Below are 27,715 nucleotides of genomic sequence, written 5' to 3' on the forward strand. Positions count from 1 at the left end.
TCTTTAAAAGAAAAGAAAAGCAAAGATGTCAGTTGGGCCTGACCCAAGCCATATTTTCAAGTGCCTTACATGCACCCAAAAGCTGGACAGTCAATAAGGAACACAGAAAACTGATGCCTTTGAATTATGGGGTCAGTGAAGAAAACTGAAAATGCCATGGACTAATTTTTTTTTTTTTTACCAGAGTAACAAACAAGTCTTTCTTAGAAAAAGTACAGCCAGAGTGCTCCTTGGAAGCTAGGATGGAGGGATTTTGTCTCATGTACTTCGGACATCAGGAGGGACAAGTTCCTGGAGAAGGACATCATGCTTGGTAAGGCAAGAGGGTCAGCAAAAAAGAAGACGACCCTCAATGAGATGGACCGGCTGCAACAATGGGCTTAAAAACACAACAATTGTGAAGATGGTGCAGGATTGGGCAGTGTTTTGTTCTTTTGTGCAAAGGGTGGCCACGAGTTGAAATGGACTTGAAGGCACCTAACAACAAGTTTCCAAGTAGTTACCATAAGAATCACCTGGGGCTCTTGTTAAAATGTATATTCTGATTCAGTATATCTGCGGTGGAAATGCAAATTCTCAGCAGGGAACTTGTTAGAAATACAAATTCTCAGCAGGGGTTCAACCTGGAGGAAAGAACCCAGTTGGAAGCCCTGATATCAACAAACCATTATATGTGTAGGGTCCTTTGTGAAGGGCTATATAAACTAGAGATTAAACTAAGTATAAAACACAGCTCCTCCATTCAAGGAGCCAAACACCATCCTTCCTTTCAAGGAGCTAACCATCTAACTGGGGAGATAAGACATAGATTTGATAATTTAGCAATAAAACATCTAAGTAGCAATTGAAGACGCAGATAGAGAGGTTTTATAAAGTAGTGCATAATTATTTGTCCAGTAGAGAAGGGTTCATTTAGGTTAGAGAGAAAAGGGGTGAGTTTATGGGAAAAATGGAATTCAAGCAGGGAAAGTTTTGAAGAATGGGTAGGATAAGGATATGTGGACAGGATAGGAAAACATAATACCTTATCTAAAAAAAAAAAAATTTTAAGCATTTAATAAACATTCAATGAATTAATAAATGAAAGAATTGCAAAGTGATTCCACCTGGGTAGAATCATGTGAACAACTACAGGGGAAGAACACTGAAACATATTTTAGCTAGAAGATGGGGCCTAGGCGGGCACAGTGGGAAATAAGTAAGGGGAGGTAGGCAAAGATTAGATTTTGGAAGCATGGAGTATGGGACGCCTTATCCTAGGGACTTCAGAGAAGCACTGAGGGCTTCTGAAACAGGGGTAAAATAAAGAGTTTGGGGCAGGATTCAAAGAGGAGAAATAACATTTCTTGTCCTACAATTTAGAAATTATCACACATGGGGAAATTTTTTCAAAAAGAAAAAATGTCTTTCTATCATTTTCTTTTAAAAATCTATATACATCACTCAAAATAAAAGAAATATACAGAATGCCTTCTACAGAACAGTGGAATTTGTCCCCTTCAATAAAAATGAATATTTATGAAATGTAAAATGACTTGGATTAACTTATTCCAATTTCACACTCTAAATTTAGATTTTTAAATGACACCAAAATGTAGATTTTGATTACAAAAGCAAGTTGGAAAAAAAGATCTACCATGCTTGACAAGAAAAAGAGAGGAAAAGTTAAAAAAAAAAAAAAACTTTAAATAGGTATGACAAAATATGATAGAAAGGTGGTCAATTAGACTAAAAACAGCAGAGATCATATTCAAAGTGGGGTTATTTAATTCAATAATGCAGTCACATTATAAGAATCAAAAGCTATAAAAAAGCATAATCTCCCAACTATGCCTCCAACCTCATCTCATTGTACATGTTTATCCCCTCTTATTAGTTTCTTAGCTATCCTTACAAAGTTTCTTTATGTATATAGATTATTCTTCTCCCTACTCACACAAGGCCTGGTGGTGCAGGAATTAAGCACTTGGCCGCTAACTGAAAGGGCAGCAGTTCAAATCCACCAGCCACTCTGTGGGAGAAAGATGTGGCAGCCTACTTCTGTAAAAAAGTTTACAGCCTGGGAAATCCTACGGGGCAGTTCCCTGCTGTCCTACAGGGTCACTATGAATTGGAATCGACTCACTGGCAACAGGTTAATACGCTAACACAAAAGTTAGCATACTATATACACTGTTCTGACCTTGCTTTTTTTCACTTAACATGGTATCTTGGCAATCTCTCCATATCCATTCATGCAGATTTTTCTCATTCTTTTTTACAGTTGCATATCCCATTGTATGGAAACCCTGGTGGCCTAGTGGTTAAGTACTACGGCTACTAACCAAGAGATTGGCAGATCAAATCCACCAGGCACTCCTTGGAAACTCTATGGGGCAGTTCTACTCTGTCCTGTAGGGTCACTATAAGTCAGAATCGACTCGAGGGCAGTGGGTTTTTGATTCCATTGTAAGGATGAACTATAATTTATTTAACTAGCCCCTACTGATGGGCATTTGGGTTGTTTCCAATCTTTCGCTATCGTAGTGAATTACCTGGTACAATCATCATTTGGCATGCATGCAAGTGTAACTGTAGGATGAATTCCTAGAAACTGAATTCCTGGGTCAAAAGGTACATGCATTTAAATTTTTGATAGATAATTGCCAAATTGCCTCTCATAAAAGTTGAGCCAATTTACACTCTTGCCAACAATGTATGAGAGTGCTGTTTCTTTAAGGATTTACCAACAGAGTGTATCATCAAACTTCTGGGTTTTTGCCAACCTGAAAAATAAAAAATGGTATTTGCCTTCTCCTTACTATGAGTGAAGTTGAACATCCTTTTTTATATGTTTAAGAGCCAAGTGCACTTCCTTTTCTGTAAACTGTTCATATCCTTTGCCTATTTTTCTAATAGGTGTCAGTGTTTTTCTCATGAAATTCTAGCAGTTTTTTATACATTTAGATTAGTCCTTTCGCAGTGATATGACTTGCAAATATTTATCCCAGTTTGTCTTTTGACTTTGCTTATACTTTAAAACATCTGTAGCTTACTTATACCTAATACAATGTAAATAGTTGTTAACGCTTATAGTTAACACAATGCTTTCTCAGTCTTCGCAAGCACTTTATCGCAAACCAGAGAGACCATTTTTGCTATTGTGAGGCCACCACCAACACTTCCACAAATTTCAGCTTCTTTCTGCTTTTTTGTGCAAATGTTCGGTTTGTTCTCACTGACCTTACATTCCACTTCAGCAAGCAACATGACACTTTTCAAAAGATTTAATATTTTAATTTTCTTATTGAGAGAGAGCACTTCATGCTCCCTCTTAGCCTTTGAGGGATTGCTTTCACAATGCCCACTTCATTGCTTTGTAGGAGCCATTTTTTCACAGAAACAAAGTGTGCACACGAGTAACAAGCCAATAAGCTGCGAGGTGAACAATGCTCAAATGAAGAGTGCCAGTGAGAGACTGAGGATGCCTACACATCACTTCATTTGTGTGGATTCGGCATAGTACGCGGCATGTGGCAGATTCAAGTTTTGCTTTTTGGAACCTTCTTTTTTTTTTTTTTTCCAAATATCTTTAACCCACAGTTGGTTGAATCCATAGATGTGGAACCTGTGGATATGGAGGGCCAGGTGTAATACAATGTCTGCTGTCTTAGTTATCTAGTGCTGCTATAACACAGATACCAAAAGTGAATGGTTTCAACAAAGAGAAATTTATTCTCTCACAGTCTAGGAGCCTACAAGTCTGAATTCAGGGTGCCAGCCCCAAGGGAAGGCTTTCTCTCTCTGTTGGCTCTGGGGGAAGATCTTTGTCATTAATCTTCCCCAGTTGAGGTACTTCTTCCTTCAGGTACCCCAGGTCCAAAGGACATGCTATTCTCCTGGTTCTTCTTTCTTGGTAGTATGAGGTCCCCCTATCTCTATGCTTGCTTCTCCCTTTTATATCTCAAAAGAGATTGACTTAGGACACAACCTAATTTTGTATATTGAGACCTGCTTCATTAACACAACTGCCTCTAATCCTGCCTCATTAACATCATAGAGGTAAGACTTACAACACATAGGAAAATCACATCAGATAACACTACAGTGGATAATCACACAATCCTGCCCTAGCCAAGTTGACAGATTATTTTGGGGGGGGCACAATTCAATCCGTGACATCTGGCATATAGTAAGCATTCAATAAGTGTGAACTATAATTACCATCATATATCTGTTTGGAATTTATCCTGATTTAAGGTCTTAAGTACAGATTTATCTGTGTTTTTTCCATATGGCTACCCACACGTCCCAACACCATTTAATGCATGTTCCATTCTTTACCCACAGATTTGCCATATCCCCTTTATTATGTGCTACATTCCCATATTTATTCAAGAATTTCTAATCTTTTTATTCTGTTTTATTTGTCTGTCTATTCATGCACGATACCATACCACTGTAATTACAAATCTTTACTTTCACTATCTGGTAGGGCTTACCTCTCCCTCCTCACTCTTCTTTTACAGAGATACATAAATAACTATGCTTATTTTTCCATATGAATTTTTTAACCAGTGTATCTAATTCTACAACAAACTATAAATACTACTTTTTTTTAATTTTTATTAAGCTTCCAGTGAACGTTTACAAATCAAGTCAGTCTGTCACATATAAGTTTATATACACCTTACTCCATACTCCCACTTGCTCTCCCCGTAATGAGTCAGCCCTTCCAGCCTCTCCTTTCGTGACAATTTTCCCAGCTTCCAACCCTCTCTACCCTCCCATCCCCCCTCCAGACAGGAGATGCCAACACAGTCTCAAGTGTCCACCTGATACAAGTAGCTCACTCTTCATCAGCATCTCTTTCCTACCCACTGCCCAGTCCCTTCCATGTCTGATGAGTTGTCTTCAGGAATGGTTCCCGCCCTGGGCCAACCGAAGGTTTGGGGACCATGACCGCCGGGATTCCTCTAGTCTCAGTCAGACCATTAAGTTTGGTCTTTTTGTGAGAATTTGGGGTCTGCATCCCACTGATCTCCTGCTCCCTCAGGGGTTCTCTGTTGTGCTCCGTCAGGGCAGTCATCGGTTGTGGCCGGGCACCAACTAGTTCTGGTCTCAGGATGATGTAAGTCTCTAGTTCATGTGGCCCTTTCTGTCTCCTGGGCTCATAGTTATCATGTGACCTTGGTGTTCTTCATTCTCCTTTGATCCAGGTGGGCTGAGACCAATGGATGCATCTTAGATGGCCGCTTGTTAGCATTTAAGACCCCAGACGCCACATTTCAAAGTTGGATGCAGAATGTTTTCATAATAGAATTATTTTGCCAATTGACTTAGAAGTCCCCTTAAACCATGGTCCCCAAAACCCCGCCCTTTTCCGCTGACCTTTGAAGCATTCAGTTTATCCCGGAAACTTCTTTGCTTTTGGTCCAGTCCAGTTGAGCTAACCTTCTGTGTATTGAGTATTGTCCTTCCCTTCACCTAAAGTAGTTCTTATCTACTAACTGATCATTTTTAACTGATCAGTAAATAACCCTCTCCCACCCTCCCTCCCCGCCCTCCTCGTAACCACAAAAGTATGTGTTCTTCTCAGTTTATACTATTTCTCAAGATCTTATAATAGTGGCCTTATACAATATTTGTCCTTTTGCCTCTGACTAATTTCACTCAGCATAATGCCTTCCAGGTTCCTCCATGTTATGAAATGTTTCACAAATTCGTCACTGTTCTTTATTGATGCGTAGTATTCCATTGTGTGAATATACCACAATTTATTCAACCATTCATCCGTTGATGGACACCTTGGTTGCTTCCAGCTTTTTGTTATTGTAAACAGAGCTGCAATAAACATGGGTGTGCATATATCTGTTCGTGTGAAGGCTCTTATTTCTCTAGGATATATTCCGAGGAGTGGGATTTCTGGGTTGTATGGTAGTTTTTTTATGGTAGTTCTATTTCTAACTGTTTAAAATAACGCCAAATAGATTTCCAAAGTGGTTGTACCATTTTACATTCCCACCAGCAGTGTCTAAGAGTTCCAATCTCTCCGCAGCCTCTCCAACATTTATTATTTTGTGTTTTTTGGATTAATGCCAGCCTTCTTGGAGTGAGATGGAATCTCATCGTAGTTTTAATTTGCATTTCTCTAATGGCTAATGATCGAGAGCATTTTCTCATGTATCTGTTAGCTGCCTGAATATCTTCTTTAGTGAAGTGCGTGTTCATATCCTTTGCCCACTTCTTGATTGGGTTGTTTGTCTTTTTGTGGTTGAGTTTTAACAGAATCATACGGATTTTAGAGATCAGGCGCTGGTTGGAGATGTCATAGCTGAAAATTCTTTCCCAGTCTGTAGGTGGACTTCTTACTCTTTTGGTGAAGTCTTTAGATGAGCATAGGTGTTTGATTTTTAGGAGCTCCCAGTTATCTGGTTTCTCTTCGTCATTTTTGGTAATCTTTTGTATTCTGTTTATGCCTTGTATTAGGGCTCCTAGAGTTGTCCCTATTTTTTCTTCCATGATCTTTATCATTTTAGTCTTTATGTTTAGGTCTTTGATCCACTTGGAGTTAGTTTTTCTGCATGGTGTGAGGTATGGGTCTTGTTTCATTTTTTTGCAAATGGATATCCAGTTATGCCAGCACCATTTGTTAAAAAGACTATCTTTTCCCCAATTAACTGACACTGGGCCTTTGTCAAATATCAGCTGCTCATATGTGGATGGATTTATATCTGGGTTCTCAATTCTGTTCCATTGGTCTATGTGCCTGTTGTTGTACCAGTACCAAGCTGTTTTGACTACTGTGGCTGTATAATAGCTTCTGAAATCAGGTAGAGTGAGGCCTTCCACTTTCTTCTTCTTTTTCAGTAATGCTTTACTTATCCGAGGCTTCTTTCCCTTCCATATGAAGTTGGTGATTTGTTTCTCCATCACATTAAAAAATGACATTGAAATTTGGATCGGAAGTGCATTGTATGCATAGATGGCTTTTGGTAGAATAGACATTTTTACTATGTTAAGTCTTCCTATCCATGAGCAAGGTATGTAGGTCCTTTTTAGTTTCTTGTAGTAGTACTTTGTAGTTTTCTTTTACATCTTTGGTAAGATTTATTCCTGAGTATTTTATCTTCTTGGGGGCTACTGTGAATAGTATTGATTTGGTGATTTCCTCTTCGACGTTCTTTTTGTTGATGTAAAGGAATCCAAGTGATTTTTGCATGTTTATCTTATAACCTGAGACTCTGCCAAACTCCTCTATTAGTTTCAGTAGTTTTCTGGAGGATTCCTTAGGGTTTTCTGTGTATAAGATCATGTCATCTGCAAATAGAGATGATTTTACTTTCTCCTTGCCAATCCGGATGCCCTTTATTTCTTTGTCTAGCCTAATTGCTCTGGCTAGGACCTCTAGCACAATGTTGAATAAGAGCGGTGATAAAGGGAATCCTTGTCTGGTTCCCGTTCTCAAGGGAAATGCTTTCAGGTTCTCTCCATTTAGAGTGATGTTGGCTGTTGGCTTTGTATACATGTCCTTTGTTATGTTGAGGAATTTTCCTTCAATTCCTATTTTGCTGAAAGTTTTTATCATAAATGGGTCTTGGACTTTGTCAAATGCCTCTTTTCCATCAATTGATAAGATCATGTGGTTTTTGTCTTTTGTTTTATTTATATGGTGGATTACATTAATGGTTTTTCTAATATTAAACCAGCCTTGCATATCTGGTATAAATCCCACTTGGTCATGGTACATTATTTTTTTGATATGTTGTTGAATTCTATTGGCTAGAATTTTGTTGAGGATTTTTGCATGTATGTTCATGAGGGATATAGGTCTGTAATTTTCTTTTTTTGTGATGTCTTTACCTGGTTTTGGTATCAGGGAGATGGTGGCTTCACAGAATGAGTTAGGTAGTATTCCATCATTTTCTATGCTTTGCAATACCTTTAGTAGTAGTGGTGTTAACTATTCTCTGAAAGTTTTGTAGAACTCTGCAGTAAAGTTGTCCGGGCCAGGACTTTTTTTAGGGGGGGGAGTTTTTTGATTACCTTTTCAATCTCTTTTTTTGTTATGGGTCTATTTAGTTGTTTTACTTCTGATTGTGTTAGTTTAGAGTGTTTTTCCAAGAATTCATCCATTTCTTCTAGGTTTGCAAATTTGTTAGAGTACAATTTTTCCTAATAATCTGATATAATTCTTTTAATTTCAGTTGGGTCTGTTGTGATGTGGCCCATCTCGTTTCTTATCCGGGTTATTTGTTTTCTTTCCTGTATTTCTTTAGTCAGTCTGGCCAGTGGTTTATCAATTTTGTTAATTTTTTCAAAGAACCAGCTTTTGGCTTCGTTAATTCTTTCAATTGTTTTTCTGTTCTCTAATTCATTTAGTTCAGCTCTAATTTTTAGTATTTGTTTTCTTCTGGTGGCTGATGGGTTCTTTTGTTGCTCACTTTCTGTTTGTTCAAGTTGTCGGGACAGTTCTCTGATTTTGGCTCTTTCTTCTTTTTGTATGTGTGCATTTATCGATATAAATTGGCCTCTGAGCACTGCTTTTGCTGTGTCCCAGAGGTTTTGATAGAAAGTATTTTCATTCTCGTTGCTTTCTATGAATTTCCTTATTCCCTCCTTGATGTCTTCTATAACCCAGTCTTTTTTCAGGAGGGTATTGTTCAGTTTCCAAGTATTTGATTTCTTTTCCCAAGTTTTTGTGCTATTGATTTCTAGCTTCATTGCCTTGTGGTCTGAGAAGATGCTTTGTAATATTTCGATGTTTTGGATTCTGCAAAGGTTTGTTTTATGACCTAATATGTGGTCTATTCTAGAGAATGTTCCATGTGCGCTAGAAAAAAAAGTATACTTTGCAGCAGTTGGGTGGAGAGTTCTGTATAAGTCAATGAAGTTGAGTTGGTTGATTGTAGTAATTAGGTCTTCCCTGTCTCTATTGAGCTTCTTACTGGATGACCTGTCCTTCTCCGGAAGTGCTGTATTGAAGTCTCCTACTATAATTGTGGAGGTGTCTATCTCAGTTTTCAGTTCTGTTAAAATTTGTTTTATGTATCTTGCAGCCCTGTCATCGGGTGCATAAATATTTAATATGGTTATATCTTCCTGGTCAATTGTCCCTTTTATCATTATGTAGTGTCCTTCTTTATCCTTTGTGGTGGATTTAACTTTAAAGTCTATTTTGTCAGAAATTAATATTGCTACTCCTGCTCTTTTTTGCTTATTGTTTGCTTGATATATTTTTTTCCATCCTTTGAGTTTTAGTTTGTTTGTGTCTCTAAGTCTAAGGTGTGTCTCTTGTAGGCAGCATATAGACAGATCGTGTTTCTTTATCCAGTCTGGGACTCTCTGTCTCTTTATTGGTGCGTTTAGTCCATTTACATTCAGCGTAATTATAGATAAGTATGTGTTTAGTGCTGTCATTTTGATGCCTTTTTATCTGTGTTGTTGACAACTTCATTTTTCCACTTACTTTTTTGTGCAGAGATGTTTTTCTTTGTAAATTGTGTGTTCCTCATTTTCATAGTATTTGACTTTATGTTTGCAGAGTTGTTACGTTTTTCTTGGTTTTTATTTTGAGTTATGGAGTTGTTATACCTCTTTGTGGTTACCTTAATATTTACCCCTATTTTTCTAATTAAAAACCTCACTTGTATTGACCTATATCGCCTTGTATCCCTCTCCATATGGCCGTTCTATGCCACCTGTATTTAGTCCCTCTTTTTGATTATTGTGATCTTTTACATATTGACTTCAATGATTCCCTGTTTTGAGCGTTTTTTTTTTTTTTAATTAATCTTAATTTGTTTTTATGATTTCCCTATTTGAGTTGATATCAGGATGTTCTGTTGTGTGACCTTGTGTTGTGCTGGTATCTGATATTATTGATTTTCTGACCAATTTCCTTTAGTATTTCTTGTAGCTTTGGTTTGGTTTTTGCAAATTCTCTAAGCTTGTGTTTATCTGTAAATGTCTTAATTTCACCTTCATATTCCAGAGAGAGTTTTGCTGGATATATGATCCTTGGCTGGCAGTTTTTCTCCTTCAGTGCTCTGTATATGTCATCCCATTGCTTCTTGCCTGCATGGTTTCTGCTGTGTAGTTTGAACTTATCCTTATTGAGTCTCCCTTGTAGGAGACCTTTCTTTTATCCCTGGCTGCTTTTAAAATTTTCTCTTTATCTTTGGTTTTGGCAAGTTTGATGAGAATATGTCTTGGTGATTTTCTTCTTGGATCAGTCTTAAATGGGGTTCAATGAGCATCTTGGATAGATATCCTTTCATCTTTCATGATGTCAGGGAAGTTTTCTGCCAGCAGATCTTCAACTATTCTCTCTGTGTTTTCTGTTTCCCTCCCTGTTCTGGGACTGCAATCACACACAAGTTATCCTTCTTGATAGAGTCCCACATGATTCTTAGAGTTTCTTCATTTTTTTAAACTCTTTTATCTGATTTTTTTTCAGCTATATTGGTGTTAATTCCCTGGTCCTCCAGATTTCCCACTCTGCATTCTAATTGCTCAAGTCTGCTCCTCTGACTTCCTATCGCGTTGTCTAATTCCGTAATTTTATTGTTAATCTTTTGGATTTCTGAATGCTGTCTCTCTATGGATTCTTGCAACTTATTAATTTTTCCACTATGTTCTTGAATAATCTTTTTGAGTTCTTCAACTGCTTTATCAGTGTGTTCCTTGGCTTTTTCTGTAGCTTGCCTTATTTCATTTCTGAGGTCATCCCTGATGTCTTGAAGCATTCTGTAAATTAGTTTTTTATATTCTGTAACTGGCAATTCCAGGATTGTATCTTCATTTGGGAAAGATTTTGATTCTTTAGTTTGGGGAGTTGTAGAAGCAGTCATGGTCTGCTTCTTTATGTAGTTTGATATCGACTGCTGTCTCCAAGACATCACTAAGATATTGTAGTGATTTATTCTATCTTTGCTCACTGAGTCTTCTCTTGTTTTGTTTTCTTTCAATATACATAGATGGGCTACTAGATTGCGCTGTCTTGAGGGTTGTAGCCCTTGACTCACTTATGACCTATTACCAGCTGGTTTGGGCTGTTACCAGATACATATGCATGAATCCATTCACTATTCTTGAGTAGAATCTGGTTTTGGGTCATCAAGTGTGTGATGCAGACTGTCACCTATCCACCTAGAGAAGTAGTGGTGGTAGTTGTGTGCACCAGATTCTAGCAGCAGCTGGGGTTCACACTCAAGAGGGGGCAGGATGCTGACACGCTTCCCCCAAGTGTCAGTGAGGTAGGTGTGTCTGTATTCCTAAAGCACCTTGGTGGGTGGGCTCTGCAGCTGTACCTTAGGCCCCCAGTGCAAGTACCTCTACAGATTGGTAGGTTTCACCCTCCTTAGACCCCTAAGGCAGGAGGCTAGGTGGTCTGGGGGGAGCTTCAGCCCTCAGTTCCCTGTTGTGGGTCAGTGAGGGCTCTGCTGAATACGCAGAAATATCAGACCTGGGAAACTTGTCTTTCCAGTAAATCCGCTAAAAAGAAAAAATGCAGTCAGATTCCTATCAGAAATGCCTTTGCATTATAATAGCCACCTTGTTCCCTGTAGGGATGAAAGCCCAAGACCGTGGATCACATAGGCTTGGCTGGAGCTGGTTCTGTGTTTTTAGTCCAATTAGGGAAGGATTTTTCATCCCTGGATTTTTTGTAGCTGCTTCTCTCAGGCCAGGAGAATGGGTTAGGAAAAGACCAAAAAAAAAAAAAAAAGGGAAAAGAAAAACCGCAGGGCAGTTCACTCTGGCTCAGGAAATTCCAATGTTAATGAAGCCGCCTGGGAAGCGGAGGGGAGGGTTCAGATAAATAGAAGAGAGTAGCACCCCAGAATATAGACAAAGTTACTTATCTTGCTTGGGATGACTGTTTTATCTTAGATTCCTGAGGTGTGCGTCGACTGTGTGCACTGGCTGGGTAGAGATTGACCCCAAGGGTCAGGCCTGCGTTCTGTGCTTGCGCTGTCTCAGAAGTCGCAGTCAGTTCCTCCGCTCCCAGTCCAAAGCCCAGCGTCAAGGTTCCCCGGCTGGGATACTGCACTCCCGGCTCCAAAACCAGTCGCTGCCTCCTGGTGACTTCTCCTCCTGTCAGTCTCGTCGCTGTGCTGTGTGCACTGGCTGGGCTTCCCCCAAGGTCAGTTCAGGGGACTGGGGCTGCGGCCCGTGCTTGCACCATCACAGGATGCTGTGCTCAGCTCCCCTGCGCCCAGTCCAAAGCCCCACGCCAAGGTTCCTCGGCTGGGACACCACACTCCCGGCTCCAAAACCAGTTGCTGCCTCCCAGCGACTTCTCCTCCCACCAGCCGCGTCGCCGCGCCACCCGCGCAGACCAGCTGGGCCCCCTCCCAAGGTCAGTTCAGGGGAGTAGGCCTGTGCCCCGTGTTTGCGCCATCACAGGATGCCGTGCTCAACTCCCCTGCACCCAGTCCAAAGCCTGGCCCCAAGGTTTCCTGACTGGGACGCTGGCTCCAGGCTCCAAAAACAGTCGCTGCTTCCCCGTGGTTGTTTGTTCTCAGTCTCTGTCACTAAGGTCAACTCTTTAAATCTGTGTTTGTTGGTCAGGGTTTGTAGACTGTCATGTGTGTGATCGATTCACTTGTTTTTCCGAGTCTTTGTTGCAAGAGGGATCCAAGGTAGCGTCTTCCTAGTCAGCCATCTTGGCCCCACCTCCTATAAATACTATTTTTGTGGAAAATACATTAATTTTATAAATTAACCTAGGGAGAACTGGTATGTATGCTGTTCAGTCTTTCTGTCCAAGAACCTACTATGTACTCCCATTTGTTCAGTCTTTTTTTGTGTCCTCAGTGTTTTGTTTTGTTTTTCTCAAGTTCTTATAAACACAGGTCTTATAAAATATTTGTCCTTTTGCAACTGACTAATTTCACTCAGCATAATGCCTTCCAGCTTCCTCCATGTTACGAAATGTTTCACAGATTCCTCACTGTTCTTTATTGATGCGTAGTATTCCATTGTGTGAATATACCACAATTTATTTATCCATTCATCCATTGATGGGCACCTCGCTTGCTTCCATCTTTTTGCTATCGTAAACAGGGCTACAATAAACATGGCTGTGCATATATCTGTTTGTGTAAAGGCTCTTATTTCTCTAGGATATATTCCGAGGAGTGGGACTGCTGGATCGAATGCTAGTTCTATTTCTAGCTTTTTAAGGCAGTGACAAATCGATTTCCAAAGTGGTTGTACCATGTGACATTCCTACAAGCAGTGTGGAAGTGTTCCAATCTCGCCACAGCCTCTCCAACACTTATTATTTTGCATTTTTTGGATTAATGCCAGCCATGTTGGAGTGAGATGAAATCTCATTGTAGTTTTGATCTGCATTTCTCTAATGCACAATGATAGTGAACATTTCCTCACGTATCTGTTCACTACCTGAATGTCTTCTTTAGTAAACTGTCTATTCATATCTTTTGCCCATTTTTTTATTAGGGTTATTTGTCTTTTTGTAGTTAACTTTTCACAGTATCATGTAGATTTTAGAGATCAGACACTGTTCGGAAATGTCATAGCTAAAAACTTCTTCCCAGTCTGTAGGCAGTCTTTTTACTCTTTTGGTGAAGAATTTGGATGAGCATCGGTGTTCGATTTTTAGGAGCTCCCAGTTATCTAGTTTTTCTTCTGCATTTTTAATAAGGTTTTGCATACTGTTTATGCCGTGTATTGGGGCTCCTAAGGTTGTCCTTATTTTTTCTTCCATGATATTTATCATTTTAGATTTTATATTTAGGTCTTTGATCCATTTTGAGCTCTTTTTTGTGCATGGAGTGAGGTATGGGTCTTGTTTCACTTTTATGCAGATGGTTATCCAGTTATGCCAGCACCATTTGTAAAAAAGACTGTCTTTTCCCCATTTAACTCTTTTGGGGCCTTTGTCAAATATCAGCTGCTCATATGTGAATGGATTTATGTCTGGATTCTCAATTCGGTTCCATTGCTCTATGTATCTGTTGTCATACCAGTACCAGGCTGTTTTGGGTACTGTGGCAGTATAATAGGTTCTAAAATCAGGTAAAGTAAGGCCTCCCACTTTGTTCTTCTTTTTTGGTAATGCCCTATTTATCTGTGGCCTCTTTCCCTTCCGTAAGAAGTTGGTGATTTTTTTCTCCATCTCATTAAAGAATGTCGTTGGGATTTGGATCGGAATTGCATTTAATGTATAGATCGCTTTTGGTAGAACAGACATTTTTATAATCTTAAGTCTTCCTATCCATGAGCAAGGTATGTTTTCCCACTTATGTCAGTCTCTTTTGGTTTCTTGCAGAAGTGTACTGTAGTTTTCTTTGTATGTCTTTACATCTCTGGTAAGATTTATTCCTAAGTATTTTATCTTCTTGGGGGCTACTGTAAATGGCACTGATTCGGTGGTTTCCTCTTCAATGTTCTTTTCGTTGGTGTAGAGGAATCCAACTGATTTTTGTATGTTTTTCTTGTATCCCGATACTCTGCTGAACTCTTCTATTAGTTTCAGTAGTTTTCTGGAGGATTCCTTAGGGTTTTCTGTGTATAAGATCATGTCATCCGCAAATAGAGATACTTTTACTTCTTCCTTGCCAATCTGGATGCCGTTTATTTCTTTATCTAGCCTAACTGCTCTGGCTAGGACCTCCAACACATTGTTCAATAAGAGCAATGATAAAGGGCATCCTTGTCTGGTTCCCGATATCAGTGGGAATGCTTTCAGGCTCTCTCCATTTAGGGTAATTTTGGCTGTTGGCTTTGTATAAATGCCCTTTATTATGTTGTGGAATTTTCCTTCAATTCCTATTTTGCTGCGAGTTTTTATCATGAATGAGTGTTGAACTTTGTCAAATTCCTTTTCAGCATCAATTGATAAAATCATGTGATTCTTGCCTTTTATTTATGTGGTGGATTACATTGTTTTTCTAATGTTGAACCATCCCTGCATAAAAACCAGGTATGAATCCCACATGACCATGGTGAGTGATTTTTTTGATACGTTGTTGAATTCTATTGGCTAGAATTTTGTTGAGGATTTTTGCATCTACATTCATGAGGGATATAGGTCTATAATTTTCTTTTCTTGTGGTGTCTTTACCTGGTTTTGGTATCAGGGATATGGTGGCTTCATAGAATGAGTTTGGGAGTATTCCGTCCTTTTCTATGCTCTGAAATACCTTTAGTAGTAGTGGTGTTAACTCTTCTCTGAAGTTTGGTAGAACTCTGCAGTGAATCCGTCCGGACCAGGGCTTTTTTTTTATTGGGAGTTTATTGATTACCTTTTCAATCTCTTTTGATAGGGGTCTATTTACTTGTTCTACCTCTATTTGTGTTAGTTTAGGTAGGTAGTGTGTTTTAGGAATTCATCCATTTCTTCTAGGTTTTCAAATTCGTTAGGGTACAATTTTTCATAGTAATCTGATATGATTCTTTTAATTTCAGTTGGGTCTGTTGTAATATCGCCCATCTCATTTCTTATTTGGGTTATTTGCTTTCTTTCCTCTTTTTCTTTTGTCAGTTTGGCCAGTGGTTTATCAATTCTGTTGATTTTTTTCAAAAAAACAGCTTTTGGTCTTGTTAATTCTTTCAATTGTTTTTCTGTTTTCTATTTCATTTAGTTTAGCTCTAATGTTTACTGTTTGTTTTCTTCTGGTGCCTGGGGGTTTCTTTTGTTGCTCTCTTTCCATTTGTCCAAGTTGTAGGGATAATTCTTTGATTCTGGCCCTTTCTTCTTTTTGTATGTGTGCATTTGTTGATATAAATTGGCCTCGGAGCACCGCTTTTGCTGTGTCCCAAAGGTTCTGATAGGAAGTGTTTTCATTCTCATTGGATTCTTTGAATTTCTTTATTCCATCCTTAACATCTTCTATAATCCAGTCTTTTTTTTTTTTTTTTTTTTTTTTTGAGCAGGGTTCAGTTTCCAAGTGTTTCCTTTCTTTTCCCTGCTTTTCCTGTTGATTTCCACTTTTATGGCCTTATGGTCAGAGAAAATGCTTTGTAATATTTCAATGTTTTGGACTCTGCTAACGCTTGCTTTATGACCTAATACGTGGTCTACTCTAGAGAATGTTCCACGTGCACTAGAAAAGAAAGTATACTTGGTTGCTGTTGGGTGGAGTGTTCTGTATACGTCTATGAGGTCAAGTTGGTTGACTGTGGCACTTAGAGCTTCTGTGTCTTTATTGAGCTTCTTTCTGGGTGTCCTGTCCTTCACGGAAAGTGGTGTGTTGAAGTCTCCTACTATTATTATGGAGCTATCTCACTTTTCAATGCTGATAGAGTTTGTTTTACATATCTTGCAGCCCTGTCATTGGGTGCATAACTATTTAATATGGTTATATCTTCTTGGTGTATTGTTTCTTTAATCATGATACAGTGCCCTTCCTTATCCTTTATGATGGATTTAACTTTAAAGTCTATTTCGTCAGAAATTAACATTGCCACTCCTGCCCTTTTTTGATTGTCGTTTGTTCGATTTATTTTTTTTTTCTATCCTTTGAGTTTTAGTTTGTGTCTCTAAGTCTAAGGTGTGTCTCTTCTGGCAGGATATAGATGGGTCTTATTTTTTAATCCATTCTGCCACTCTCTCTTTATTGGTGCATTTAGTCCAATTACACTCAGGGTAATTATGGATAGGTATGAATTTAGTACTATCATTTTGATGTCTTTTTTTGTGTGTTGTTGACGGTTTCTTTTTCCCACTTAATTTTATGTCCTGAGTAGATTATCTTTATATATTACCCTTTCCTCATATTTGTTGCTGTTGATTTTGTTTCTGCTGAGTCTCTATTTTTTCTTGTATTTTATTTTGATGAGTAAGATAATTTGTCTCCTTTGTTGTTACCTTATTATTTGCCCCTATTTTTCTAAATTTAAACCTTTTATTTCTTTGCATCACTGTATGTTCCTCTCCATATGGAATGTGTATGATTACATTTCTTAGTCCCTCTTTATTATTCTAATGTTGTCCTCTTTTGTATAATAACATTGCTGTTACCCAGTTTTGAGCTTTTTTTATATATAATCTTGCTTTGTTTTTTTTTTTTTTTTTGGATTTCCCTGTCTGGGTTGAGTTCTGCTTGCTCTACCCAGTGTTCTAGTCTTGGATTGATACCTGATATTATTGATTTTCTAACCAAAGAACTCCCTTTAGTATTTCTTGTAGTTTTGGTTCGGTTTTTATGAATTCCCTAAACTTGTGTTTATCTGGAAATGTCTTAATTTCACCTTCATATTTAAGAGGCAGTTTTGCTGGATATATGATTCTTGGCAGGCAATTTTTTTCCTTCGGTTTTTTAAATATGGCATCCCATTGCGTTCTTGTCTGCATGGTTTCTGCCCAGTAGTCCGAGCTTATTCTTATTGGCTCTCCTTTGTAGGTGACTTTTCGTTTATCCGTCGCTGCTCTTATAATTCTCTTTATCTTTAGCTTTGGCAAGTTTGATTATAATACGTCTTGGTGACTTTCTTTTGACATCTACCTTATGTGGAGTTTGATGAGCATCTTGGATAGATATCTTCTCATCTTTCATGATATCAGGAAAGTTTTCTGCCAACAAATCTTCAACAATTCTCTTTGTATTTTCTGTTATCCCTCCCTGTTCTGGTACTCCAATCACTCATAGGTTATTCTCTTGATAGAGTCCCACATGATTCTTAAGGTTTCTTCATTTTTTTTTTTTTGATTCTTTTACCTGATTCCTCTTCAAATATATTAGTGCTACATGATTTATTTTCGAGTTCAGAAATTCTGCCTTCCAGTTGCTCAATTCTGCTCCTCTGACTTTCCATTTAGTTGTCTACTTCTGTACTTTTATTGTTAATCTTCTGAATTTCTGATTGCTGCCTATCTATGGACCTTTCCAGCTTATTAAACTTTTCATTATGTTCCTGAATAATCTTTCTAATTTCTTCAATAGCTTTATCTGTGTGTTCCTTGGTTTGTTCTGCGTATTGCCTCATTTCCTTCCTGATGTCTTGAAGGGTTCTGTATATTAAACTTTTTTATTCTGCATCTCGTAATTCCAAGAATGCGCTTTCATCTAGAAGATCCCTAGATTCTTTGTTTTGAAAGCCTATTGAGGTGATCATGGTCTGTTTCTTTATGTGACTTGATATTGACTGTTGTCTCCGAGACATCTATGAGTTACTGTATTAGTTTATGCTTGCTTACTGTGCCATAGCTTCTTGCTTTCTTTTGTTTTGTTGTGCCCCTATGGGTTGCTTGAGTGAGCTAGCTTGATTATTTTCACCTTTGGAGCTCTAATATCCTGTCCCCAGCTGGCTAGAGCAGTTATCAGGTATATCAGTCTAGGAGTCCATTCAGTTTTCTTGTATGAATTCAGCTCAGGTTTCCAGGTAGCTGATCATCAAGTGTGTGGTACAGGCTCTGTCCTACAGTCTTAGAGGGGCAGGGGTGATTGGCGTATATACCAGTATCAGATTGCAGCAGGGGGTCACTCTCTGAACAAGGCAGGGGGCTAAGAACCGACCCCCAAGTGTCCCTGAGGAAAGTGCATCTCTGTTCCCTAGAGTGTGCAGGTGGGTGGGTTCTGCAGAGGGACCATGGGCACCCAATGTTTTTGGTTGTAAGGACTGGGAGGTACCAGTTATCTTTGGACCCAGTCGCTGGTGGCTGGGTGACCTGAGTGGAGCTACCAGTCCTTAGGTCCCTGATGTGGGTAGGTGGGGACCTTGTTTAATAGGCAAAGCAATGTCAAACATCAAACACGCACCTCTCTACCACACAGCTGAAATGGTTGGAGTCTGCCAACAAGGGCCTATTCTCCTGAAATAGGCCCACACACAGGTCCATGCAGAAAGGAAAGGTGCTCAAAGTCCACAGACTGTTTATGCCTGGACAGAAGCTGCTTCTGTCCTGAACTCCCCCGGTTAGTTGAGCTAGCAAATTATCTTTTCCCCCAAATGCAAATTTTTTCCTTCCCCAAGGCCAGGAGGATGGCTCTAGGTGCTCAACAGGGCCTATCTCAGGCACAGGGATTTCAGCCACTGAAACCGGTTTGCGGGTGAGGGGGCCCATTAAAATATACACAAGTACTTAGCTTTTGCTGAGAGTGCCGTTCTCCTCAGGTTCCGGAGATGTGAGTGGGTTGTCTGGCTGGCTGCTTCTCCCTGAGGAAACTGTGGCCGAACACTAGGACCAGCCCACTGCCACCACCACCGCTCCAGGAATGGTGCCTGAGGGCTCCCTGCGATTCAGGTCTAGTAACTCCTCTCTGCCTCTGAACGGTGTCTTCCTCCCTCTGCTCCTCAGTTCGTTTTCTAAGCTTGCCTTTGAAGCTCAGGGCTCCCAGATTGTCACATATATACTTGTTTCACTTTTTTTTTCCGGTCTTTGTTGTAAAAAGGGCTCACCGGATGCGTCTGTCTATTCCGCCATCTTGGCTCCGCCTCCTGTCCTCAGTGTTTTAAAAATTTCTTCATATAACTTTTGCATATTTCTTAAGTTTACTCCTAAATTTTACTGTTTTGGTTGCTATTATAAATGGGTGTTTTCTTCTATTATATTTCCTAACAGATTTTTGTTTTTATATAGCAGAGCTATTAATTTCTGTTTATAAGTGTATACTCTGATACCAAATTCTCTTGGATTTTCCACGTATATAATTTTACCATCTGCAAATGGTGTTAGTTTTACCTCCTCTTTTGCAATTTGTACATCTGTAATTGCATTCTCCTGTCTGATTGCATTGGCTAATACTGACAATACAATGTTAAATAAGAGTGTTAATGATGGGTATCATTGTCTTGATTTGTACTTTAGTGGGAAACTGTTTCTTCATTAAGTGCGATGATGGCTTTTGGGCTGAAATAAATTAATTTTATTGAGTTAAGGAAGTAGCAATCTATTTCTACTATTTTGAGTGTTATTATCAAAAATGGTTGTTAAATCTGGTCAAATAACTTTGAAGCTTCTATGGAGGCAGATACACCACTTGTCTCGTTTGATCAATTAATCAAAAAACCAAAACCCATTGCCATCGAGTGGATTCTGACTCATAGTGACCCTATAGGACAGAATAGAACCGCCCCATACAGTTCCCAAGGAGCACCTTGTGGATTCGAACTGCCAACATCTTGGTTAGTAGCCGTAGCTCTTAACCACTATGCCACAAGGGTTTCCAATCAATTAATATGATTAATTATATTAATAGATTTCCTAATATTGGCCCATTGCCAGATTCTCTTTGCTCATATATTTCGGAGTTTTGCTTCAGTATTCCTAAGTGAGAATGCTCTGTAGTTTTCTTTTTTGTGCAGTCTTTTTCAGGTTTGGTGACAATGTTTTACCTGCTTCTTAAAAAGAATTTGGATGTGTTTTTTCCATTTAAAATGGTATTGTAATTGTCTGCTCTTTAAATGTTTGGTAAAAATCCCCTTTGGAATTCTCTGAACTTAACGCTTTGGGAAGAGGTAACTCTTTGACAACTTTATCTTTTCTATAGAAATTGATCTGTTTAGATATTCTTCTGAGGTCAGTTTTGGTAAATTATACTTTCCTAAAAATTACCAATTCCATCCAAGTTTTTCAAATTTACTTTCAAAGAGTTCAGTAAATAATCTGTTGATTCTTTTTCTGTTTCTACTGTTATTCCCTCTTCTCAGTTCTTATTTTGAGTATTTATACATCCTTCCTTCTCTCTTGATTACACTAGTTAATATTTCATAATTTTTTAAAATGCCTTTTGGATTAATATAGTAGTTCTACTGTTTTACTATTTATATTTTAAGTTCTTAAAAGAAGATACCTTCATCAATTATTCTACTTCTTCTCTATTCCTGTTATGGATTGAATGTGTCCTCCCAAAATATGTGCTGGATCATAACCCCTATATATATGGATATAATCCCATTTGTGAGGTTAGTGCAGCCTTGACAGGTTGTGTCTTAAACTAATCCTTTTTGAGATATAAAAGAGCAGATCAGGCAGAGAAGAAAGCAAATTTGAATGGGGGAAAAGATAGATGCCTCTTAGAGGTCTCCAAGGAATGCCCAGAAGAACGATAGAGAAGCTACAACAAGGATTTTTCCCCCAGAGTGGACAAAGAGAGCCTTCTCATAGAGCCAGCACCCTGAATTCAGACTTCTAGCCTCCTAAACTGTGACAAAAAAAAAAATTCTGTTTCTGAAAGCCACCACTTGTGGTATTTCTGTTACAGCAGCACTAAGAAAGTAAGACACTGGCCCTCAAAAAAGCATTACAACAAAAAATAGACTAAAAGCTATCTAAGAAAGGCAAAAAAGCAGAGGTTGAACAGAAATTGTCAGGTAATCTTAAATGATATCTCCAAATTCCAAATATCTAATCAAGAAAACAAATGAGCAATGTTTTCCATCTAATTAAAAAATAGTGCCATATAAAATAAAAGCAGGGTTTCTAATCAATTCACTGGAAATAACATCAGTTACTGATTACAATAAACATACATTTTAACGATATAGGAGGCACTCTGAGATGTTAATTATAAGCTTTCCTCCTTCTGCCTATCTCCAGCAAAAACTCACCAATTTTCTTCAACAAGAATGAATCCCCCTTTTCCCTCAGTTTCAAAGTTCTCAGAATATTGCTTTGTAGCCAGGCACTGAAGCAGAATAAGAACATCGCCACACATAAACCAAACCAAATCCACTGCCATTGAGTCAATTCCAACTCATAGTGACCCTATAGGACAGAGCAGAACTGCCCCCATAGAGTTTCTAAGGAGTGCCTGGTGGATCTGAACTGCCGACATCTTGGTTAGCAGCCATAGCTCTTAACCACTACATCACCAGGGTTTCCTTTATACACATAAGACCAGGCCAATTGCCCTTCCAGGCCGCCAGAGCTGTCCAGAGGCAACCACTAAGCTGAGTGTACTTCAAATGAGGAAGTTCAGTCCAGGTTTAGTTTTAATCAATCATCCAAAGAAGGTCTATTCATGTTTGATTCACTTTAGAGACCCTGGAAGAAACTAAACATTAAAGGAGAGTGACGGTTTGAATCTTACCTTCTTGCAAAGTGAAAATCCACCACTTTCCTACTGGTAGTGGAAATCTACCTGTTTATAAAAGGGAAAACATTCCTTAACAACACAAAAAAGATAGGATTAAAACTGATAAAATAACCCTTAAGACTAAAGTATTTGAGAATGCTACATACCTGGTACTAGGCTGAACAAAAGACACTAAAGAGATAGGCCTTGTCTTCTTAAATCAAAAGCATCAGAGATATATCATAGCACTTTTGAGAGAAGGTGCAAGTAACAACAGACATGTTGTTGTTGTTTTTGTTGTTGTTAGGTGCCATGGAGTCAGTTCCGACTAAGCAACCTTATGTACAATATAACAAAATACTGCCCAGTCCTGTGCCATCCTCACAATCGTTGCTATGTTTGATCCCATTGTTCAGCCACTGTGTCAATCCATCTCGCTGAGAGTCTTCCACTTTTTCTCTGACCCTCTACTTTACCAAGTGTCTTAGTTATTTACTGATGCTATAACAGAAATACCACAAGTGGATGGCTTTAACAAAGAGAAATTTATTTCCTCACAGTAAAGTAGACTAAAAGTCCAAATTCAGGGCATCAGCTCCAGGGGAAGGCTTTCTCTCCCTGTTGGCTCTGGAGAAAAGTCCTTTTCATCAATCTTTCCCTGGAGTAGGAGCTTCTCTGCACAAGAACCCTGGGTCCAAACAACACGTTCTGCTCCTGGCACTGCTTTCTTGGTGATATGAGGTCTCTCTGCTTACTTCTCTCTTTTATATTCCAAAAGAAACCAGCTCAAGACACAATCCAATCCCTTAGATTGAGTGCTCCTACTCCATCATCAACACAACTGCCACCCATCCCCCATCATTACCATCATAGAGGCAGGATTTACAACACATAGGGAAATCATGTCAGATGACAAAATGGTGGACAATCACATAATACTGGGAATCATGGCCCAGCCAAACTGACACATGCATTTTCTGGGGGATACAATTCAATCCATGACATTCCACCCTTTGGCCCCCATAAAATCACATCCTTGCAATGTGTAAATCATATTTACCCCATTATATCATAGCAAAAGTCTTAACTCCAAGTCCAAAATCCAAAAATTCCTCTTCATCTGTGAAATCTAGAATACAAATTATCTGCTTCTGAAGGCACAATGGCAGAACAGGCACAAGCTAGACATTTCCATTACAAACGTGAGAAACTAGAGGGAAAGAAGGGATAATAGGCACCAAGCAAGTCACCTTACCTTAGCATCAATTCTCTATTCTGTGAGACAATTTGCACGATGGCCCTGCCCTCCAGACTCTAGGTATTGGCCACATTCTTCAGGTTCTGAGTGGAGGCCCCTTGGCCCTGGGCTTCAGCTCCACCTTTCAGGCCCACTGGGACAGCAACTCTCTGCTCCCTCAGCATTAGGTGCACCATTCTTCTAGTCCATCGAGTGGTGATTCCACCCTTAGAAATACCAGAGGCCATGGCTCCACCTTTTGAAAACTCAGAGGTTATGGCCATATCTCTTGAGACTGAGGCAGCTCAGCTTCCTGTGTTCCTTATCTCTTCAGCTTCTGCTTCCTGGTTTCTTGGCCTCTCAGCCCTCAGGTCTCACATCCACATCTGGCCTGTTGGGGCAAGTGTTTCAAAGTTCTGTAGCTCCACCAGTAAGTACCTGGAGACACCCCCACTCCATCAGGAAGCCTCCCGTGCACAGGTACTCAGCTTTCTCACTCCACGGGTTGGCTCCAGTGTCATCTCATACTGGTCTTCTGGTTCTGCTGCTGCTGGTTCTCTTCCACTGCCAGTACTCTGCTGCTATCTCTCACCATCTGCGCCTTCTCCAGTGTTAACAGTTCTCCTCACTTTCTTCTGAATCTTCTATCCATTCAGGTTTCAAAACTACTTCCACATTTTAAGTATCTGTTAGAGCAGCACCCCACTCCTGGTACCAAATTCTGTCATAGTTACCTAGTGCTGCTATAACAGAAATACCACAAGTGGATGGCTTTAACAAAGAGAAATTTATTTTCCCACAGTAAAGTAAGCTAAAGGTCCAAATTCAGGGCATCAGCTCCTGGAGAAAGCTTCTCTCTCTATTGGTTCTGGAGGAAGGTCCTTCCCATCAATCTTCTCCTGGACTAGGAGTTTATCTGTGAAGTAACCCTGGGTCCAAAAGACACGCTCTGCTCCCAGCACCACTTTCTTAGTGGTATGAGGTCCCCCTGTCTCTCTCCTCAATTCTCTCTTTTATATCCCAAAAGAAATTGGCTTAAGACACAATCCAATCCTGTATGTTGAGCGCTGCCTCATCAACACACCTGCGGCCCATTCCCCTCATTAACATTATAGAGGAAGGATTTACAACACATAGTAAACTCACATCAGATGATAAAATGGTGGACAATCACACAATACCGGGAATCATGGCCCAGTCAAATTGATACATACATTTTGTTGGGGGACACAATTCAATCCATGACACCAAGTATGATATCCCTCTCCAGGAACTGGTCCCTCCTGATAACATTTCCAAAGTACATGAGATGAAGTCTTGCCATCCTCACTTATAAGGAGCATTCTAGCTGTATTTCTTCCCAGACAGATTTGTTCATCCTTCTGGTTTGTTGTTGTTGTTGTTGGGTACAGTCGACTCAGTTCCGACTCATAGCAACCCTATGTACAACAGAACGAAAAGCTGCCCTATTATGTGCCATCCTCACAATTGTTGCTATGCTTGAGCCCATTCTTGCAGCCACTGCTGTGTCAATCCATCTCGTTGAGGGTCTTCCTCTTTTTCACTGACCCTCTACTTTACCAAGCATGATGCCCTTCTCCAGGGACTGATCTCTCCTGATAACATGTCCAAAGTGTATAAGACAAAGTCTCGCCACCCTTGCTTCTAAGGAACATTCTGGTGGTACTTCTTCCAAGACAGATTTGTTCGTTCTTTTGGCAGTCCATGGTATATTCAACATTCTTTGCCAACACCGTAATTGAAAGGCATCAATTCTTCTTTGGTCTTCCTTATTCATTTTTCAGCTTTTCCATGCATATGACCAACTGAAAATACCATGGCTTGGGTCAGGCGCACCTTAGTCCTCAAAGGGAGATCTTCGATTTTTAACACTTGAAAGAAGTCTTTGGCAGCAGATTTGCCCAGTGCAATACATTGCTTAATTTCTTGACTGCTGCTTCCATGGGTGTCGATTATGGATCCAAGTAAGATGAAATCCTTAACTTCAATCATTTCTCCATTTATCACGATGCTGCTTATTGGTCCACTTGTGAGGATTTTTGTTTTCTTTATGTTCAGCTGTAATCTATATTAATGCTGTAGTCTTGGATCTTCTTCAGTAACTGCTTCAAGTCCTTTTCATTTTCAGCAGGCAAAGTTGTGTCATCTGCATATCACAGGTTGTTAATGAGTCTTTCTCCAATTCTGATATCACATTCTTCTTCATATAGTCCAGCTTCTCAGATTATCTGCTCAGCATACAGATTGAAGAAGTATAATGAAGGGATACAACCCTGACACACACCTTTCCTGACTTTAAACCATGCAGTAGCCCCTTGTTCTGTTCAAACAACTGCCTCTTGGTCTATGTACATGTTCCTCATGAGCACAATTAAGTGTTTCCCATTCTTGTCAATGTTATCCACAATTTGTTATGCTCCACACAGTCAAACGCCTTCGCATAGTCAATAAAACACAGGTAAACATCTTTCTGGTATTCAGCCAAGATCCATCTGACATCCAATGACATCCCTCAGTTCACGTCCTCTTCTGAATCCAGCTTGAACTTCTGGCAGTTCCCTGTCAATGTACTGCTGCAACCATTTTTTAATTATCTTCAGCAAAATTTTACTTCTGTGTGATATTAATGATACTGTTTGATAATTTCCACATTCTATTGGATCAAGTTTCTTTGGAATGGCCACAAATATGAATCTCTTCCAGTCAATTGGGCAGGTAGCTTGTCTTCCAAATTTCTTGACATAGACAAGTGAGCACCTCCAGCACTGCATCAGTTTGTTGAAACATCTCAGTTGGTATTCCGTCAATTCCTGGAGGCTTGTTTTCACCAATGCCTTCAGTGTAGCTTGGATCTCTTCCTTCAGTGCCATCATTTCTTGATCATAGGCTACCTTCTGAAATGGCTGAATGTCAACCAATTCTTTTTGGTACAGTGACTCTGTATATTCCTTCCATTTTCTTTTGATGCTTCCTGCAATGTTTAACATTTTCCCTGTAGAACCCTTCAATATTGCAACTTGAGTATTTTCTTCAGTTCTTTCATCTTAAGAAATGCCGAGCATGTTCTTCCCTTTGGTTTTCTAACTCCAGGTCTTTGCACATTTCATTATAATACTTACAGTATCTTCTCAAGCCTCCCTTTGAAACTTTTTATTCGAACTTTTTACTTCACTTTCTCCTTTCACTATAGCTACTCTATGTTCAAGAGCACCTTTCAGAGTTTCTTCTGACATCCATTTTTTTCTTTTCCTTCTTTCCACTCCTTTTAATGACTGCTTGCTTTCTTCATGTATGATGTCCTTGATACCATCCCACAACTCACTTGGTTTTTGGTCATTAGTGTTCAATGTGTCTAATCTATTCTTGAGATGGTCTCTAAATTCAGGTGGGATATACTCAAGGTCATACTTTGGCTCTCATAAACTTGTTCTAATTTTCTTCAGCTTAATTTAATCTTGCATTTGAGCAGCTTATGATTTGTTCCTCAGTTGGTTCCTGGCGTTGCTCTGACTGATATTGAGCTTCTCCGTGGTCTCTTTCCACAGATGTAATCGATTTAATTCCTGTGTATTCCATCTGGCAAGGTCCACATATGTAGTCATCATTTACGTTGTTGAAAAAAGGTATTTCCAATGAATAGGTCTGTCATGGATTGAATTATGTCCCCCAAAAAAATCTATGTATCAATTTGGCTGGGCCATGATTCCCAGTATTGTGTGGTTGTCCTCCATTTTGTGATTTTCCTATGTGTTATAAATCATGATCTCTGCCTGTGGTTAAAAGGGATTAGGGTGGTTGTCCTCCATTTTGTGATTTTCCTATGTGTTATAAATCATGGTCTCTGTCTGTGGTTAAAGGGGATTAGGGTGGGATGTAACACCCTTGCTCAGGCCATCCCTGATCCAATGTAAAGGGAGTTTCCTTGGGGTGTGGCCTGCACCACCTTTGATCTTGCAAGAGATAAAACAAAAGAGAAACAAGCAGAGAGTGAAGTAGCTCATACCATCAAGAAAGCAGTGCCGGGAGCAGAGCACATCCTTTGGACCTGGGGTCCCTGTGCAGAGAAACTCCTAGTCTGGGGGAAAATTGATGAGAAGACCGATAGAGAGAAAAAGCTTTCCCCTGGAGCTGACACCCTGAATTTAGACTTTTAGCCTACTTTACTGAGGGAAAATAAACTTCTCTTTGTTAAAGCCATCCACCTGTGATATTTCTGTTACAGCTGCACTAGATAACTAAGGTCGTTGGTCTCAAAAAATTCTATCATGCAATCTCCAATGTAGCTTCTGTCACTAAGGCCATATTTCCCAACTACGAATCCTTCTTGTTTCCAGCTTTTGCATTCCAATCACCAGTAATTATCACTACATCTCAATTGCATGTTTGATCAATTTAAGACTGCAGAAGTTAGTATAAACCTGCTGTTTCTTCATCTTTGGCATTAGTGGCTTCTGCATAAATTTGAATAATAGTCGTATTAAGTGGTCTT

General features: G+C 39.4%; 1 protein-coding gene across 16 annotated transcripts in view; it reads right to left on the reverse strand.

The window, feature by feature from the left end:
• Positions 1–27,715, reverse strand: part of MSRA (methionine sulfoxide reductase A) — an 813,898-nt gene that overhangs the window by 783,397 nt on the left and 2,786 nt on the right. For 2 of the 16 annotated variants that reach the window (XM_064272626.1, XM_064272623.1), the window contains exon 2: positions 21,984–22,034. The exons of the other annotated variants lie outside the window; for them this stretch is intronic. In XM_064272626.1, the coding sequence (XP_064128696.1) occupies positions 21,984–22,034 (51 nt within the window). The remainder of the gene's footprint in view (positions 1–21,983; positions 22,035–27,715) is intronic. 16 annotated transcript variants of the gene reach the window in all.

This window comes from Loxodonta africana, chromosome 19, assembly GCF_030014295.1.
Source record: "Loxodonta africana isolate mLoxAfr1 chromosome 19, mLoxAfr1.hap2, whole genome shotgun sequence".
In the NCBI taxonomy this organism is placed as follows: Eukaryota; Metazoa; Chordata; class Mammalia; order Proboscidea; family Elephantidae; genus Loxodonta; species Loxodonta africana.